Genomic DNA, 19,660 nt, shown 5'->3' with positions numbered 1-19,660 from the left:
GAGTAAAAAAAGCTATTTTTATTTTAAATTCCTTACAAATCTCACTGCAGCATGGAAAGTGCTATAAGTATAAATAATATTCTGCTCTGCTTAGAAAAGTTCCTCTATAAAAATGGCACATTTTTACTTTCACAAACTTTCCTTCTGTGTATTTAAAGTCAGATCTGCTGGATTTCAGACTAGTCTACAGTGGGGAAATCTACCTGAATATTAAAACTGTTTAAAAAATGGCTGGAGCTGCAGCATAGACAAGGCTACCATAGCTGTAATTATTCTTCAAATTAGTGAAACCCTCAGAAAGCAGGTTATAAAAATGGCTCTGCCTTCTGGAGCCAGTGCAGTTCCAATCAGTTTTAAAACCAGATTGAATTTTGGGGAAAATTTCCCAAATGTAGATAAAGCCTTGGTGACAGTATGTTTGTATTGCTTTTTATTCCTGTAAGCCTTGCAGAGCCAGTCCAGCTACAGAAGGCGGCACTGGAGTCTGTCCAAGCTCATTTCTCAACAATTCTTTAAGAATGTGAAGGTCCTTGGAGCAGGGCCAGGTCACCTTCAGGGAACTGAACCTGTTGTAATTAAACTGACTGTACTGAACTGCCTCTGTGTCCTCATTACTCAAGCTGTATCAGTTTAAGAATCACTGCAGGTTTGACCCATGTCCACACTAAGGCTATGTTTATACTACGAGCTAGCGGTGTGATTCCCAGCTTGTGCAGATATACTCATGATAGCTTTCATCTGAGCTAGAACACTACAAATAGGGTAGCTGTGGTAGCATGGGCAGCAGCGGAATGGACTGGCTGCCCCGAGTACATGCCCACGGGGTTCAGGAGGGTATGTACTCAGGGCGGCTAGCTCCTGCTACCATGGCTTCCATTGTCCATGCTACCACAGCCATACTACTATTTTTAGCACATTAGCTCACATGAGAGCTAGTATGGGTATGTCTATGCAAGATGAGATTCATAGTACGTAGTGTAGACATAGCCTAAGGACTTCTGTACACCCCACATTGCAACTTAGTTTGTGGCAATGTGGGGTGTAAATCTACCTCACAGTAATTTGCTGTGCACTAAGTGTCTACCTGGACCCTGCTACAGTGCACAAAAAGTTCTCTAGTGTGCTTTCATTTACCTTGCTTTGAAATGGGAGTAGATTAAAGTGCACTAGAAAACTTTTAGTTCACAGCAGCAGGATCCACACATACCCATGGAAACTCAGCATGTGGCAGATTTACAACTCAGCTTGCTGTGAACAAACCCTAGCACTGCCCTAAACTGTTTCAGCTGCAATGACCCACTCTTCAGACCAGCGCATTCTGGGAGACTTTGCAAGGTTCCAAGTGCACTGTGGGACATTAGTAGGAAAACTAGGTTGAACTGGTTCAGCTTCTCTGCATCAAAACTGGCACTAAAACAGCTCAGGCTAAACCGGTATTTAGCCCTGAAAAAATATATTCTACTCTGCTTGGTTCGTAGCGTGCTTGTAAACCATTTGGAGCACTTTCATGTGTGAATGCAAAGTGCATAGGTTAGGAGATTAAAATGGCGCTTAGATCGGTTTCTCTAGTGCTTAGACATTTCTCTCTGTTTCACTAGATGTTTCTCTAGTGTACACAAGACCTGTGTCTACCTTTGCATATTGTGGCTCCTGCCTCAGTAGAAAGAATAAATTAGCTGCAGAATCTTTATTATTGGGGATGATGTGCAAAAAGGAAAGAAATCAGTTTATATCTCAGATTCCAGACAGGGTCCTGACCATTAGGAAAAAAACATCTTTTTCTTGAAAACGGAGCAAAAATTATTCTGGAGGTGAATTACTGATGGACAATAAAACTAGAGCCCCATAAAGCCATTTGTACCAAGACACTTGTCAGAATCGAGCCACATTTTCCAAACCGCACACAAGTGTTTATTTTAAACTTAGAAACTGGAGATGAAAAACATCTCATGGACCTAATTTCTTGATGGAGGACATCTGGAAATGGTGAGTGTTGATTGGCTGGAGTTGGTTATGGAGCCCTTAGGCTAGGGATGGGGGTAGGGATAGCTCAGTGGTTTGAGCATTGGCCTGCTAAACCCTGGGTTGTGAGTTCAATCCTTGAGGGGGCCATTTAGGGAACTGGGGTAAAAATCTGTCTGGGGATTGGTCCTGCTTTGAGCAGGGGGTTGGACTAGATGACCTCCTGAGGTCCCTTCCAACCCTGATATTCTAAGGTTAAGGCAGCTTCTGTCACATCTTCTGCTCTCTTTCTTGCATATTTTGCCCATACAAACACTATGATCAGTAATAATCTTGGAATCCCATTGCTTTCCCCACACCTACTAAGATAGATAACAAAAGACCATGTTTGGGAGCCCAACTCTGGTAAACAAAAGTGGTTTTATATGTTACAGCCTGGGTAGTGAAGCCAAGGAAGAAAGCAAGGAGCCCTGGCAAGAGATTCCCTCAATACAAATGTTGCTTCCCATCCAAGCTACACTATCCCTCAGTGGTGTCATGGTAGAAGGCAGGAGTGCAACAGACCAATAATTACAATCCATCACTAGTAATGCAAGAATGGAGTAGTTTTCAGAGTAAACCTTGTTCCTCTTGAAGCCTGAATGGACGCTGTGTGTTTGGATGCATAGTTCTGTCATAGAGCAGTTCAGCAGCACCAAGAGTGAGGTCATGGAATTCTGCAGTTTATTTGAAAATTTGGTAGTTTGTTACTACACCTGCCATCTGAGGTTTAAAAGACACAGATTTTCTTAGACTATAAACTTTATACCTAGATCAACACGGTATGAAATGTTTTACTTTTTCACTACAGAACACGTTCTGTAGTCCACTCAAATACTGACTCATCTTTGTCACACCACTAAGGTGAAACTGTTCCACCTCAGATTACTAGTTTTAAAAAGTTGTTTGCACCATTACTTTAAAACTATGATATTTTGATGCTTAAAATATCTTCTAATATTTTTATCTGGTTACCTAAAACAATCACTGTTCTGCACTGGTGGTGGAAAAAGCAGATAGTACCCACAGTCAGTTAAAATACTTGCATTTTTAACCAGTTAGAGTCAGATTGGATCCTTTATGCTCTATGTACATTGAAATCAAATCTAAGGGACAAATTCTGTCTTCATAAGCACAAGCAGGGGTGCCCTTTTTAAATCAGTAAGTGTCCTACAGGTGGATGTCCCACCAAATGACCCAGATTGTTTCCAATGCAATATCCTGAAGTTAGTAGTGAGGAAACTAGGCAAAATCATATTGCCTGACAAAAAAAATTAGATGAATACAATGAAGAAATAATTGTACTGCGAGACTTTTATTACAGCCAAATAATAAACTGGATTAGAACCACCATGCAATTCCAACACAAAAATACATTTAAAATCTTTACATTTCCAGCGAGTGAAATACAGCTAGCCACTCTTTAATCTTATTAAAAGACAGTAACTTTGAGTTTATACCTGACTAATCACGATTAAAGTACTTGATACAAATTAAATTTCACACCATTAATCAGCAGTTAAACTAATAGTTTCAAGTTAAGTAACATCATTTCACATCTGACCACCAAAGCTTCAGTTTAAGGACTTATCTGACAAATACACCAAGGCCTGGTCTACACTACATGGCTAGGTCAATGCAAGGTAGCTTGCATCAACCTAGCCGTAGATGTGTCTTCACTTACATTTGGCTCTGCCGACGTAAGTGCCCTGCTATACTGACATACTAACACCATCTTCCCGAGTGGTGTAGAGCCACAGTCTATGTAGTTAGACCAATGCAGTGATAGTGTAGACACTGTGTTACTTACATCTACTTTTATTGGCCTTCAGGAGCTCTCCCACAATGCCCCACATTGACTGCTCTGGTCACCGTTTTGAACTCTGCTGCCGAGGGGTCTGGTAGACAGGAAGCCCCCCTCCCCTTTAAAGGCCCATGAATTTTTGAAGTTTTGTATCTGAAATGGAGTGTTCTTTCCCTTTCATAAGTTCTGTTCCCTTAATTTATTAAGTTTTAAATGTTTTTTTTAATTACCTGGTTCATCTTACAGAATAAAATTCTATTTTTTGGAACAAAATTCATCTTTATTAGTTCACAACATAAGCTGTCTGGTGCTGAGCAGGTCTGACACCCACCAATTTACTGTTACTTCATTTTGTCATAGAACCCGTAGCATCAATCACAGACAATATTAATAGGTACATTGACAATGTTATATTCCTACGTACACAGCAATGACTACAAGATTCATACCACGCTGCAAAAGAGCAAGGCCAGGTAGAGCACACTACAGCAACACACACTACTCACTATTAACATGGTCTTTTAATGACTGAGCTCTTCTTATAGCCCCGGGATTTGGCTGTTCAAAACCAGCAGACAGACACTCCACTTCCACCCTGGCAGTAACTTTTCCCCCTTTGTATCACAGATATTATGCAGGACACAGCAGACAGCTACATGTAGATTTTTTTTTCTCACCGATGTCCAATCTTGTTAGCAAACAATGCCAGCAACCCTTCAAACAACTAAAGGCACATTCAACTGTCATTCTTCACCTGCTGAGCTGATAGTTGAAGCACTCCTTGGTGCTGCCAAGGTGGCCAGTGTATGGCTTCATGAGCTATGGGAGCAAGGGGAAGGCTGGGTCTCCCACAATCACTATTGGCATTGCAACATTCCCAGTGGTAATCCGCCAGTTGGGAAAGAAAGTCCCTTCTTGCAGCTTTCTGAATAGTTCTGTGTTCTTACAGATGCATACACCATGCAACTTTCCTGACCAGCCCACACTGATGTCCCCGGTGATCCGCCAGCATTACCATAGAAAAGTAAACCTTTCTGTTGATGTCCTCTATGCCAAGGCAGTTTGGTGCTAAAATAGGGATATGCATGCCATCCATCACCCCACCCCAGTTCGGGAACCCCACTGCTGCAAAACCATCCACTATATCCTTCCCATTGTCCAGAGTCACAGTCCTATGTCGCAGGAGGCGATTAATGGTCCTGCACACTTGCATGACAACTGCCTCCACGGTGGATTTCCTGTCTCCAAATTGATTCTCAACTAACCAGTTGCAATCTGGTGTTGCAAGCTTCCGCAGTGCAGTCAACACTCACTTCTCAACAGTCAGTGCAGCTCTCACTTTGGTGTCTCTGTGCTGGAGGGCTGTGGAAGGTGGCCAGGTAGGGTGAGTACAGACTCTCAAAGAATAACAGTTGATGAGTACCCTTTCTTTCATCCTCCCACAGTGGTCTAAGATCAAATGCTTCAGACACAGGCTAGAAACCATCTTTTTCCAAGTTACCCTGTCCCAGCCAGAGCAATCAACATCTTACTCATCCAATGAGCCTGAGATGTGAGCCACCCTCTAGCCTATTACTTCATCATACAACAAAAAATCCTATTGCAATCCATATAAAACAAGACAGACTTCAGTTTGTGTAACAACTTGTGGGGTTTTCCCATGAGTACAGTGAAAATAAGTCAGAGTGAAGTGGCAGAGTTAAAGCTATTGTTAAATTGTAACTGAGTATTCCCAAGCTTTCTAAGCCAAAGGTTTTCTCACTTTCAAAATGTTGGTTTTATAACTTTAACTCTGAATTCCTTGACTTTCAAAAGCAATAGTGGATGGGAACCTGGGAGGCAGTGACCATGAGATGGTCGAGTTCAGGATCCTGACACAAGGAAAAAAGGAGAGCAGTAGAACAGAGACCCTGGACTTCAGAAAAGCAGACTTCGACTCCCTCAGGGAACTGATGGGCAAGGTCCCCTGGGAGAATAACATGACGGGGAAAGGAGTTGAGGAAAGCTGGCTGTATTTTAAAGAAACCTTATTGAGGTTGCAGGAACAAACCATCCCGATGTGTAGGAAGAAAAGTAAATATGGCAGGCGACCAGCTTGGCTTAACAGTGAAATCCTTGCTCGTCTTAAACACAAAAAAACAGCTTACAAGAAGTGGAAGAGTGGACAAATAACCAGGGAGGAGTATAAAAGTATTGCTCAGGCATGCAGGAGTGAAATTAGGAAGGCCAAATCACACTTGGAGTTGCAGCTAGCCGGAGATGTTAGGAGTAACAAGAAGGGTTTCTTTAGATATGTTAGCAACAGGAAGAAAGTCAAGGAAAGTGTGGGCCCCTTGCTGAATGAGGGAGGGAACCTAGTGACAGAGGATGTGGAGAAAGCTAGTGTACTCAATGTTTTTTTGCCCCTGTCTTCACAGAGGAGGTCAGCTCCCAGACAGCTGCACTTTGCAGCAAGGTATGGGGAGGAGGTGACCAGCTCTCTGTGGAGAAAGAAGTAGTTCAGGACTATTTAGGAAAGCTGGACGAGCACAAGTCCATGGGGCCGGATGCGCTGCATCCAAGGGTGCTAAAGGAGTTGGCCGATGAGATTGCAGAGCCATTGGCCGTTATCTTTGAAAAATCATGGCGATCGGGGGAGGTCCCGGATGACTGGAAAAAAGCTAATGTAGTGCCCATCTTTAAAAAAGGGAAGAAGGAAGATCCAGGGAACTACAGGCCAGTCAGTCTCACCTCAGTCCCTGGAAAAATCATGGAACAGGTCCTCAAGGAATCAATTCTGAACCACTTAAAGGAGGGGAAAGTGATCAGGAACAGTCAGCATGGATTCACCAAGGGCAAGTCATGCCTGACTAACCTAACTGCCTTCTATGATGAGATAACCGGCTCTGTGGATGAGGGGAAAGCAGTGGATGTGCTATTTCTGGACTTTAGCAAAGCTTTCGATACAGTCTCACACAGTATTCTTGCCAGCAAGTTAAAGAAGTATGGGCTGGATGAATGGACGGTATGGTGGATAGAAAACTGGCTAGATGGTCGGGCTCAACGGGTAGTGATCAATGGTTCCATGTCTAGTTGGCAGCCGGTATCAAGTGGAGTGCCCCAAGGGTCGGTGCTGGGGCCAGTTTTATTCAATATCTTCATTAACGATCTGGAGGATGGTGTGGACTGCACCCTTAGCAAGTTTGCAGATGACACTAAACTGGGAGGAGTGGTTGATACGCTGGAGGGTAGGGATAGGATACAGAGGGACCTAGACAAATTAGAGGATTGGGCCAAAAGAAATATGATGAGGTTCAACAAGGACAAGTGCAGAGTCCTGCATTTAGGACGGAAGAATCCCATGCACTGCTACAGACTAGGGACCGAATGGCTGGGCAGCAGTTCTGCAGAAAAGGACCTAGGGATTACGGTGGACGAAAAGCTGAATATGAGTCAACAGTGTGCCCTTGTTGCCAAGAAGGCTAATGGCATTTTGGGTTGTATAAGTAGGGGCATTTCCAGCAGATCGAGGGATGTGATCATTCCCCTCTATTCAGCACTGGTGAGGCCTCATTTGGAGTACTGTGTCCAGTTTTGGGCCCCACACTACAAGAAGGATGTGGATAAATTGGAGAGAGTCCAGCGGAGGGCAACAAAAATGATTAGGGGACTGGAGCACATGACTTATGAGGAGAGGCTGAGGGAACTGGGATTGTTTAGTCTGCAGAAGAGAAGAATGAGGGGGGACTTGATAGCTGCTTTCAACTACCTGAAAGGGGGTTCCAAAGAGGATGGATCTAGACTGTTCTCAGTGGTAGAAGATGACAGAACAAGGAGTAATGGTCTCAAGTTGCAGAGGGGGAGGTTTAGGTTGGACATTAGGAAAAACTTTTTCACTAGTAGGGTAGTGAAGAACTGGAATGGGTTACCTAGGGAGGTAGTGGAATCTCCTTCCTTGGAGGTTTTTAAGGTCAGGGTTGACAAAGCCCTGGCTGGGATGATTTAGTTGGGTTTGGTCCTGCTTTGAGCAGGGGGTTGGACTAGATGACCTCCTGAGGTCCCTTCCAACCCTGAGATTCTATGAAGGATATTGTGTTTTTATTTTAATAAATACAATGCTTTAAATTAATAGATATCATAGTATTTAGGGGAATTATAGGCCTGTTAGTCTAACATCTGTAGTATGCAAAGTCATGGAAAAAATCTTAAAAGAGAGAGTGGTTCCGGAGCATGAGGCCGATGGCAACTGGGATAGATTACAGCATGGATTTACGAAAGGTAGATCGTGCCAAACCAACTTGATCTCCTTCTTTGAGAGAGTAACAGATTTTTTAGACAAGGGAAATGCGGTGGATCTCATATATCTGGATTTCAGTAAGGCGTTTGATACGGTACCGCATGAAGAATTACTGGTTAAATTGGAAAAGATGGGGATCGAAGTGAAAATCCAGAGGTGGATAAGGAGCTGGTTAAAGGGGAGACTGCAGAGGGTAGTATTGAAGGGGGAACTGTCCGGTGGGAGGGGGGTTACCAGTGGAGTTCCTCAAGGCTCGGTTTTGGGTCCGATTTTATTCAATCTATTTATTGCTGAGCTGGGAACCAAGAGTAGGAGTGGGCTGATAAAGTTTGCGGATGACACCAAGTTGGGGGGTATTGCCAATTCGGAAGAGGATCGGGATATTCTCCAGGGAGATTTAGATGACCTTGTAAACTGGAGTATTAGTAACAGGATGAAATTCAATAGTGAGAAGTGTAAGGTTATGCATTTAGGGATGTCTAACAAGAACTTTAGTTATAAGCTGGGGACGCACCAGTTGGAAGTAACGGAGGAGGAGAAGGACCTAGGAGTCCTGGTTGATCGCAAGATGACTATGAGTAGGCAATGTGATGTGGCCGTTAAAAAGGCTAATGCGGTCTTGGGTTGCATTAGGCGAGGTATTTCTAGTAGGGATAAGGAGGTGCTAGTCCCGTTATATAAGGCGCTGGTGAGACCTCATTTGGAGTATTGTGTGCAGTTTTGGTCTCCCATGTTTAAGAAGGATGAATTCAAACTAGAACAGGTACAAAGAAGGGCCACTAGAATGATCCGAGGAATGGAAGGCCTTTCGTATGAAAGGAGACTTGAGGAGCTCGGTTTGTTTTCCTTAACCAAAAGAAGGATGAGAGGAGATATGATTACACTCTTTAAATATATCAGAGGGATAAATACCAGGGAAGGAGAAGAATTATTTCAGCTCAGTGCTAATGTGGACACGAGGACGAACGGATATAAACTGTCAGTCAGGAAATTCAGGCTTGAAATTAGACGAAGGTTTCTAACCATCAGGGGAGTGCAATACTGGAACAGTCTACCGAGGGAAACAGTGGGGGCGAAGGAACTCCATGACTTTAAGATTAAGCTAGATAAGTTTATGGAGGGGATGGTATGATAGGATAACGGGCTTAGTCAATAGGTCAATTATGTGCCTGGTATGATATAACCTTTTCCAGAGGGTTTGGCTGGAGAGTCTTGCCCGCATGCTCGGGGTTCAGCTGACCGCCATATTTGGGGTCGGGAAGGAATTTTCCTCCAGGGAAGATTGGCTATGGCCCTGGAGGTTTTTCGCCTTCCTCCGAAGCATGGGGCAGGGTTCACTTGCTAAGGAGTGGGTGGATCGGCTTATGTGGCCTGCATCTTGCAGGAGGTCAGACTAGATGATCATAATGGTCCCTTCTGATCTTGAATTCTATGATTCTATGATTCTATGATTTAGAACTTAAAATCTATTTCACTGAAGCTTTTGCCTGGGATTTTATATTGACCCCAGGTAGCTGAACTCATAGTCCTATAACAGTTCATACAGATTCTTCCGACTGCTGGTCTAAACTGGGTTTGCAGATAATGGCCAGTAACCCTAGCTGAGGCCACATATCTCATGGAGGACTATCTGGTCACTCAAGCCATTCAGGGGCCTACTATGAAGTGAATGATGGCTCCCAATATGTTAGAGACGGAAATAAGCCAAGGACTCAAAAGTGGTGGTAGAAAATGCAGACTGCTATCCGAGGAACATACCTCACACAGGAATACACCTCAAGGTCCATGGGTCAGATTTCCCTATGACAATAGGCTTCTGCCCTTAAGTGTCCTTGTCCCACACCTACATAGGAGCAGGGGCTCACTGCTACTCAGAAAGAAGGTAACACAGCTGCTGGAAGATGAAGGACAGACATGACAACTCCTGTGGACAACACGGGCACTGATTCCGCGACTGTCACTACAAGGAGTGTAACTTTGGGCAGGTCTGGACCAGAGAGAACAAGACCTGAAGAAAAAGCCTGAGGAAACTCACAATCTCAGTTGAAGAGGGTCAAAAGACACTGGCCCTCAGACTTTGGGTGTAATCAGACCTTTATCCCAGAACAAATGGCCAGTTTATACCCATTTGGTCTTGTGCCAGCATAGTCCCTTAGCATAAATAGCTAGTCCCCCTCCTTGGAATATTGTCTTCAGTTGTGGGAACTCCAATAACAGAAAAATGTCAAAGGACTGGAAAGAAATCTGAAACCAGCAACCAAAATTAACAGAGGGCTGAAGGCAATTAATTAGGAGGAAAGATTAAAGTAGCTAAATATGCACTGTTTGCCCAAATCACTGCTAAGCAGGATACATAATTTTCCTAAAGTACTTGAAAGAGAAAAAACTTTGTTTAGAGTTGTATATAATTAGGGGATAGGAATGGACCGAGGACGAGAATGTGCAGCAGAATAAGACCATTAGATATAAGGAAAACAGATTTTAAGGAATTAAATCTAATGAAGGTGCAATGGAAAGAAATATTAAAGAAAGCTGATGGACAATGCAAGACACACATTAAAGCACCATGAACTCCCCTTCCTCTAAAACAGAAGAATATAAGAAACTGCCAATGTATCTTCAGAAAGAACCTCAAACATCTTAGGGTACAGCAGAATCTGGACTGGAAGTGGAAAGGAGAAGCACGTGACTGGGTGAAGATCTGGGAGGCCACGTGCCTATGATTAGCTGCAAGTAACAACAGACTATTTGGAGCAGTAGCAGCCTTACCTTTGAAGATAAACTCTTTCCAGCACTTTGGCTACCCACAGAGATAATTGCCAGAGGTTCTGCTTATGTTGTTGGGGGGAATGAATCTTTCAGTGAGGTAATGGAAGGGAAATTAAGGGAAGGGCAAACAGAGGTTATTTTTAATATTTCCATTAAATGTTTTTAGGGTTTCTTTGTTTTAAGATCAAAGTTGTTTCTCAGTCTGATTCACACATATTTAAAAAGCAAGGTAACAGAGTCCAAACATAGTTTTAGGTTGAAAATTTAAACCCAAATAGTCAGGAAATTATTATTTAGGTGCCCACATTACTCCCAACTCTGTGACCAAAAAGATACAATACAATAGGGCCTTTCATTAAATAATCACACAACATATTCATATATATCCAATACAGGTTTCAAATGTTATGTTAACAGTTTTTTAAGTGGAATAAGCTGCCAAGGAAGTAAGATGCAAAGACTCTCAATACATTTCAGAGTCTGGAAATTAAAGGGGAAAGACGGGAAATAAGAGATGCAGAAAAATGAGGGGGACAGGGTTGCTGGGCCAAGTGACTATTTCTTCCCAGAAATTTCTTTTGGCCTGTGGATAGATCCTATAGGTTACAGTAGTAAACTTAATTCTTCAGACGTTAGGCTCCTAAGAGAACTGGCAGTCTGGAAAATACTGTATTCCCTTGTGTGTCCCTGCTACGTCCCTCTGACCTTTTCGAATGTGTTATGTTAGATGAAAATTAGATTTTTTTTGGCTACTTATTTCACAAATGAAGAAAAAAATATTGCTTATGGCGTTAAATATTTTTACATGCACCCAATCTGGCATTTACTGAACTTGCAGGGCCATTTTAGAGGTGCAAGTGTAAATGTCAGTGCTATAATTTGTTAAAGGTTTCTGACAGCCAGCAATTAAAATCGCCACAAATTCTCACAATTTAAACCACTTTACGTAAATGTAAACTTTTCCTAAAACAGCTAAATGAGAGTTTTCCATCCAGCCTGAGTAAGGCTTTTTGATAAGCTCATGGCAATGCTCTTTCTGCTACTGAGGATTTTCGAGAATACTACAAATATTAGTTTCTCTTTGGGTCTTTTTGACCTTTAATAAAAATGTGCTAAAACACCGAAGCTAACCATGGAACTGCTTTTTGACCTGACAGGATTGCTTCAGTCTGCATGATGAAAATAAACAACTTATTATTATAACTTTCACTTACCAGACATGAAGTTGGGCTATTAGAAACCAAGAGTTCAATGTATCAGGCATATGGCACCCTAGGAGAAACAAAACAAAACTAAACACAGAAAAATTGCAAGATGTTTTCCATTGATTTTTACATTTTAAAGAAACATTCTTACCTTAAATATATTTTTGTACTTTAACTTGTTGTTTCATACACTAAACATATATTAGAAGATCCTGCCTAGATCTACTTCAAAAGTTTGTGTTTTACTCCACAGAGAGCTCCGAAAACAAATTTTACTCACTTTTTAGGGGGAAGGAATTGTCATTTACTGTACGTTTGGACAGCACCTTGACTGGCTGGCCTCTAGGTGCTACCACATTGTAAATGTTAAAAACAAATAATAATAAGGAAGACCCATCTCTCTTTCCAGGTCTAACTCTATTAGCACAGAGAAGACCTCTATTCATCCCATACCTCTTTATCTGATCTCAGTGCTCAGACCTCACACCTGCTAATTCAGAAACTGTCTCACTCTTCATGCTTTAACCTGATTGTTGAGATCAGTTAGGACAGACTTGCTACCAGTTCCTTCTTTTGCATGTCTGCATATGTCAAGGCCCCTCATGTTCTGGAACAGACTTCCTCCCTTGGTCTGACAGAGGTAGAGTATGTTGACATTCAGAGCACACTGACAGGCTCTTCTGTTTACCCAAGACAAAGTTCAACTCTATAAAGCAGGCCATACAAAGCCTATGCACCATGTAAGTCAAAGATGCACAGACCTCATATGGGTCTCTGCACAAGGGAGAATTTCACTCTCGAATTTTTCTGGAGGGGTGGGAAAGAAGGGGTTCATTAGGCTATGGAAGTCCTTTGAGTGTCATCTCTGACATCATGTCAATTTGATTATTTACTATTTGGATATTTTAAATCCTTCATTGTTCATATGCCCAGAGATCCTAACAGACAGTCTATAAACTGGGAAAATTAAAGTAAACAAACAGCTGGGAGTTCTAGAAGCACAGCGACTAATCACATGCAAATTAAGAACCCGACTTGCTGATACACTAGGCGCCTTTCTATATTAAGTGCAAAAAGCTAATGTTAATGCAACATTCAGGTTGTGGAACCAAGCATTCAATTAAGGAATTTCAAAATGTAAAGGTTCTTTCTGCTGCGTTAATTTGGCCAAGCTGGAAAATATGTATTTTGCTTTCCCTGTAAAATGCAATCTTTCATATATTTTTGTTCACCTCTGCATACCATCTATTATGCAGAGAATATAGAATGGTGTAGTATAAAGATTTTATCAATATGAGTTTTCAGTATCAGCAAATCCCAAATGAGTGCCAATAAAACCGTGTAATGTATTCTGTATATGCCACATATGTTACAAAACTAACTCAACAACTTGTTTACTGGGACTATTTTTATATCCTTGATAGACAGATTCCCCAAGGCTGCAATTTATTTTCATTGTATCTAATGTAACTGAGTATGTTTTCATTATCTGTATAAATATCTAACAGTAATACTCTATGGCAGTGGTTCTTAACCTGGGGTAGCATGCACCCCCTGGGGGTGTGAGACATGCCAGATTTTTTCAGAAGATAAATCATCAAAAACACAAATTAAGCACAGGCAAGTAAGTACAACTACTTCGTTTCATCAAACCTACGTATTTATTAACATTATACATTTTTTAACGATTACTGTAATATACAAACAAAAAATATCTAGGTTTAAGGGGTGCAAGAACATATTTTGATTTTTGATAAGGGGGGTGAGAACATATTTTGAGAACCAAAGGGGTGCAGGCTGCAGTAAAGGTTAAGAACCACTGTTCTATGGTCTGGAAGCAGCCATCACAAGGCTGAAGGCAGAGAGTTCTTCAAAAGATGGCAGGTGTAAAATGGAATGAATTTAAGACCAATGAAGAAGTTAGAAGGAGAGTAGGTTGTGAAATCAGGGTATAAGATTGGTTACAAATCAAAAAGATTACAATGGTGGGGACGCTGCAGATGACAAACAGATGACAGGATGCCAAACAAAATAATGCAAGCACAACCAAGGTCAGTCCCACCTAGAGGTCAACTACCATCTAGATGGCAGAACATCATGTGCAAAGACATAACCAGGCTGGGCTTAATAGAGGAACAAGCCATGGACAGGAATGAGTAGCGACACTGTACTGCTCCCCATCTCTGCAAAGATGCTTCAGGATGAAAGAGAGAATGAGAGAGACAGAAAATGTCTAATCCTCTTTTGACTCCTACAAACCTTTTGGCTTCAGTGATACCTCGTGGCAATGAATGCCACAAATTATATATACATTTTATTTTACCGTTGTTTTACCGTTTTAAATTTGTTGCCTTCAATTTTTTTTGACCTTTTGTTCTTGTATGATAGAATCATAGGGTTAGAAGGGATTGCAAGGGTCATCTAGTCTAACCCCTGTTACGATGCAGGATTTGTTGTGTCTAAACCATCCAAGATAGATGGCTATCCAGCCTCCTTGGAAAACCTCCAGTGAAGAAGCTTCCACAACTTCCCGAGGCATCTGTTCCATTGTCCCACTATTCTTACAGTTAGGAAGTTTTTCCTGAGATTCAATCTAAATCTACTATGCTGTAGTTTAAACCCATTGCCTCTTGTCTTGCCCTCTCTAGCAAAATAGAACTTTTCTCCACCTTTTTTATGGCAGCCTTTCAGGTATCTGAAGACTGCTATCATATCCCCCTTTAATCTTCTCGCTTCCAAACTAAACATATCCAGTTCCTTCAGCCTTTGCCCAGCTGGCTTGCATTCCATCCCTTTGATCATCTTTGTCACTCGTTTCTGGATTCTTTCTGGTTTCTCTTCATCCTTTCTATACATTAGTGACCAAAACCGGACACAGTGCTTCATCTGAGGTCAAACCAGAACTAAGCAGAGCGGTACTATCACCTCCCGTGACTTGCATGCTATGCCTCTGTTAATGCAAGCTGAAACTGCATTTGCTTTTTTTGCAACAGCATCGCATCACTTTGAGGTTGTGAGCCACAACTCCCAGATCTTTTTCAGTAGCACTGCTGCCAAGCCAGTTTTCCCCCATTCTGTATTTGTACATTTGGTTTTTCTTCCCTAAGTGTAGCACCTTAATATTTGTCTTCACTGAATTTATCAAGATCCCTCTGAATTTTAGCTCTATCCTCCAAAGTGTTGGCAACCTCCCCAGCTTTGTGTCATCTGCAAACTTGATCAGTATGCTCTCTATTCCTATGTCCAAGTTATTAATAAAGATGTTAAACAACACCGGACCCAGAAGAGATCCCTGTGGAACTCAACTTGAGACCTCCCTCCAAATCCATCATTCTATTAATAGCTACTCTTTGTTTGCGGTTGTTTAACCAATTGTGTGTCCACTTAATTACAACCCCGCATTTCTCCAGCTTACTTATCAGAATACCATGTGGGACTATGTCAAAAGCCTTGCTGAAGTCCAGGTATATTATGTCCACAGCATTCCTCCAATCCACCAAATCAGTTGCCCTGTCTAAAAGGAAAATCAAGCTGGTTTGAAATGATTTGTTCTTGGTAAATCCAAGCTGGCTGCTAGTAATTGCCCCTTCATCCTCCAGGTATTGGCAAATTGAATGTTTTACACATTGCTCTATTAGCTTCCCAGGTATTGAGGTCAGGTTGACTTGTCTATAATTCCCCGGCTCCTCTTTCCCCCCATTTTATAGACGGGGCTCTATATTTGCCCTTCTTCAATCCTCCAGGACCTCTCCTGTCATCCATGAGTTTGTACATATTATTGCCACTGGCTCCAAGATTTCTTCAGCTAATTCCTTCAGTGCCCTCAGGTGAATAGCATCAGGCCTTGCTGATCTGAATTCATTCAAACTGGTCAGAAGATCTCCAATGTGTTCTTTACTTATCCCGATCTGCATCCTTTCCCTTTTATTGTCTATAGTAATTTGGCTAGTCATCCGATCACGTTATTTTTTGTGAGAAGACTGAAACAAAGTAGGCATTGAGCAGCTCCACCTTTCTATCATCTTCTGTTACCAGCTCACCTTCTCCGTTAACCAGTGGACCCACACTGTCTTTGATCTTTCTTTTTTTTGTCTGAACAAATTTGAAGAATCCCCTCCTGTTGTCTCTAGCATTCCTTGCCAGCAGTAACTCATTCTTTGCCATGGCTTTCCTGATTTTGGCCCTACACGCTTGCACTATTCCCAGGTATACTTCCTTGGTGACATACCCCTCCTTCCATTTCCCGTATGCATCCCTTTGGGGTTTTAGATAGCTAAAAAGCTACTTGTGCAGCCACACTGGCTCTTATCTTTCCTCTGTATCGGACTAGCTTGATGTTGAGTCTCTAGTATTACATCTTTTAAGAACTGCCAGCCCCCTTTGACTCCTTTTTTTCTTAATTGGTTTTTCCATGGGACCTTGCCTACTATTTCTCTGACTCAGTTGAAATCCACCTTCCTGAAGTCCAGTGTCCTTCTTTTGCTGTTCTCATGCCCTCCTTTCCATAGGATCTTGAATTCTATTAGATCATGATCACTTCCTCCCAAGTTCCCGACCACTTTACAGTCACAACTAGTTCATCCCTGTTGGTCAAAAGCAGATCCAAAATGGATGACCTGCTAGTTGAGGGAAACTAGAAGAGCCCTAATTAACTTCACTATACTGTTCATTTTTTTCATACTTATACCATTTCCTCTCTTTTCATCCCCAGAAGGTAAAGAGTCCCAATCTTTTCAATCTCTCTTCATATGGAAGTCTCTCCATGTGTCTAATAATGTTCACTACCTATATTTGGACCCCTTCTATTTCTGCTCTTTTTTTTAATATATATAACTAGAACAGAACATAATATTCCAGGTGAGGCATTATCATCGATTTATATAATGGAATGATAATATTTTCAGTATTACTTTTTTTTTTAAATCACTGCTGCGCATTGCACAAACGTTTTAAATTGAACTGTTCACAAGGATACCTTTACTTTTATCATGAGTGTCTACAGTTAATTCAGAAACCAACAATGTGTATGATCAATTTAAATTAGTCCTTCCGATGTGCACGAACTTGGCACTTAACACTGAATTTCATTTTCCTGCATGCTGTCCATTTTCCTACCTTGGCTATGTCCCTCAGAAGTTCCCCACAGGTTTCTCAAATCTTGACTAACCTAAATATTTTGTGCCATCTGAGGACTTGGCCAATTTTTTTAAAATTCTAAGTCAATTACAACATCTGTTTCTCCATTATCCATTACTTTGCTGATGTACTTAAAGAATTCTAATTGATTAGAGAGGCAGTTTTCCTTTACAGATGCTGTTGCTGGTTTGTCCATTCCTGTCTAAAGAAATCTGATAATTCTACTTTTAACCAATTTTAGTTGATGCTGAAGTAGGCTTATGGGTCTGCAACTCCCAGGATCACCCACTGCTTGGTAAACTGGACACAATCAAACATCTACTCCTGATAGCAAGTCGTCAGCTCCCAATGACTTGTTAAATTTTCAAACTAGCATTTTCATGCTGTCTTCCATGTTGCCCCTCACACATCAGAGGAGTTCGCTGTAAACATGTAAAAACTACCTCACTGTCCTCCTTAAAACTCTCCTCTGCCATGTTGCTTAAAAAAACCTAACAGATAGGAAGCTGGTAGGCTGAGAAGCTGCCCATTATACTGACCAATGTTGTCTCATGGTTTCTGTGACGGGTTGGGTCACAGAAACCTCCTTGGGAGCTGCCACTTGATGTGCCAAGACTACCTCTGCTCCCATTTTCCCTGCCAGCTCAGGACTCCAGCACCCTGTCTTGCTGAGCCAGACACTCCCATCTGTTCCAACAAAGACCCAGGGTCTGAATTACTTGCCCCAAAGCTGCAGGTTAACCTGAAAACAGCTCACAGACGTGTGCTTGTCTTTAGCACTTAGATGCCCAACTCCCAATGGGGTCTAAACCCAAATAAATCTGTTTTACCCTGTATAAAACTCATAAATTGTTCGCCATCTATAACATGGATAGAGAGATATGCACAGTTGTTTCCTCCCCCAGGTATTAATACATACACTAAAAAGTGATTTTATTAAATACAGAAAGTAGGATTTAAGTGGTTCCAAGCAGTAACAGTCAGAACAAAGTCACCAAGCAAAATAAAATAAAATGCGCAAATCTATGTCTAATTAAACTGAATACAGATAATCTCACCCTCAGAGATGCTTCAGTAATTTTTTTCCTCAGACTGGACACCTTCCAGGCCTGGGCACAATTCTTTCCCCTGGTACAGCTCTTGTTCCAGCTCAGGTGGTAGCTAGGGGATTCTTCATGATGGTTCCTCTTCCCTCTTTGTTCTGTTCCACCCCTTTATATATCTTTTGCATAAGGCGGGAATCCTTTGTCTCTCTCTGGGTTCCCCCCCCACACACACACACACAAACACACACACACACACACACTGGAAAAGCACCAGATTAAAGATGGATTCCAGTCAGGGGTGAAAGTAACTTACAGGACTTACCGGTACTGCTGGAGTCCTGAGGGGGGGTGTGTGGCCTCATCTGCAAGAGGCGTGGCCTCTTAAGATTTAAAGGCCCTGGTTCACCAGCTGTGGCTGGGAGACCCAGGGCCTTTAAATCAATCAAGGGCTCCCAGCTGAAGAGGTGGCTGGGAGCCCCCCGGGACGGGGGGGAACCCCAAGTTTTGCCACGCTGGGGCCGGGATTTAAAGGGCCCGGAGCTCCTGTCACTGGGGGGAGCCCCGAGTAAGTAAGTACAGTGGACCGGACCGGCTTACTTTCACCTCTGATTCCAGTTCATGTGACATGATCACATGTCACTGTAAGACCCCAAGCCTTCATTCCTCCCAGCCTGACTCACAGGAAGGCTTGCTTGCAAACAGAGCCCCAGTCAATTGTCCCGGTTGATGGGAGCCATTAAGATTCCAAACCATCATTAATGACCCACACTTTGCATAATTACAATAGGCCATCAGAGTTATATTTCATATTTCTAGTCCCAGATACAAGAGTGGTACATTTATACAAATAGAATGATCAGACGCAGTAGATTATAAGCTTTGTAATGATACCTTACAAGAGACCTTTTGCATGAAGCATATTCCAGTTACATTATATTCACTTATTACCATATTTTTATAAACCCATATAGACTGCACAACGTCACAGTTTCCTTGTGCTCCTCTTGTCTTTCTGTATCTATGTGTTTGCACATGCCTAGCACAAGATAGTCTCAGTCATGGGCCAGGACCAAGTGCTACAGAAAAACAAATACAATAACAAACATGTTTACGTACAGCCAAATGCACTGCAGCTCAATCTTGAGGCAGCTCAAGCACTTGATTCCCACAGAACTCTGGGGTGAATACCATCTGGTCCTAGTATCAGAGGGGCAGCCGGGTTAGTCTGGATCTGTAAAAGCAGCAAAGAGTCCTGTGGCACCTTAAAGACTAACAGACGTTTTGGAGCATCTATGCTCCAAAACGTCTGTTAGTCTATCTGGTCCTAGTGATTGCTGTTCTGAAAATTTATCAATTTGTTCTAGCACAGGTTCCTAACACTTCAATCTCTGAAAGTGTCCTCTAATTTTTACTTGAAGAGTAG

The 19,660-nt window shown here is 42.1% G+C and overlaps 1 protein-coding gene across 4 annotated transcripts in view; it reads right to left on the bottom strand.

The window, feature by feature from the left end:
• LOC120380873 (ubiquinol-cytochrome-c reductase complex assembly factor 1) overlaps positions 1-19,660 on the bottom strand; it is a 91,644-nt gene that overhangs the window by 39,485 nt on the left and 32,499 nt on the right. For all 4 annotated transcript variants that reach the window (XM_039498759.1, XM_039498758.1, XM_039498761.1 and 1 more), the window contains exon 6: positions 12,065-12,122. In XM_039498759.1, the coding sequence (XP_039354693.1) occupies positions 12,065-12,122 (58 nt within the window). The remainder of the gene's footprint in view (positions 1-12,064; positions 12,123-19,660) is intronic.

The sequence above is a fragment of the Mauremys reevesii genome, linkage group 13 (assembly GCF_016161935.1).
Source record: "Mauremys reevesii isolate NIE-2019 linkage group 13, ASM1616193v1, whole genome shotgun sequence".
NCBI lineage: Eukaryota > Metazoa > Chordata > Testudines > Geoemydidae > Mauremys > Mauremys reevesii.
The sequence above is the reverse complement of the archived record's forward strand: the minus strand, read 5'-3'. Positions and strand labels throughout refer to the sequence as shown.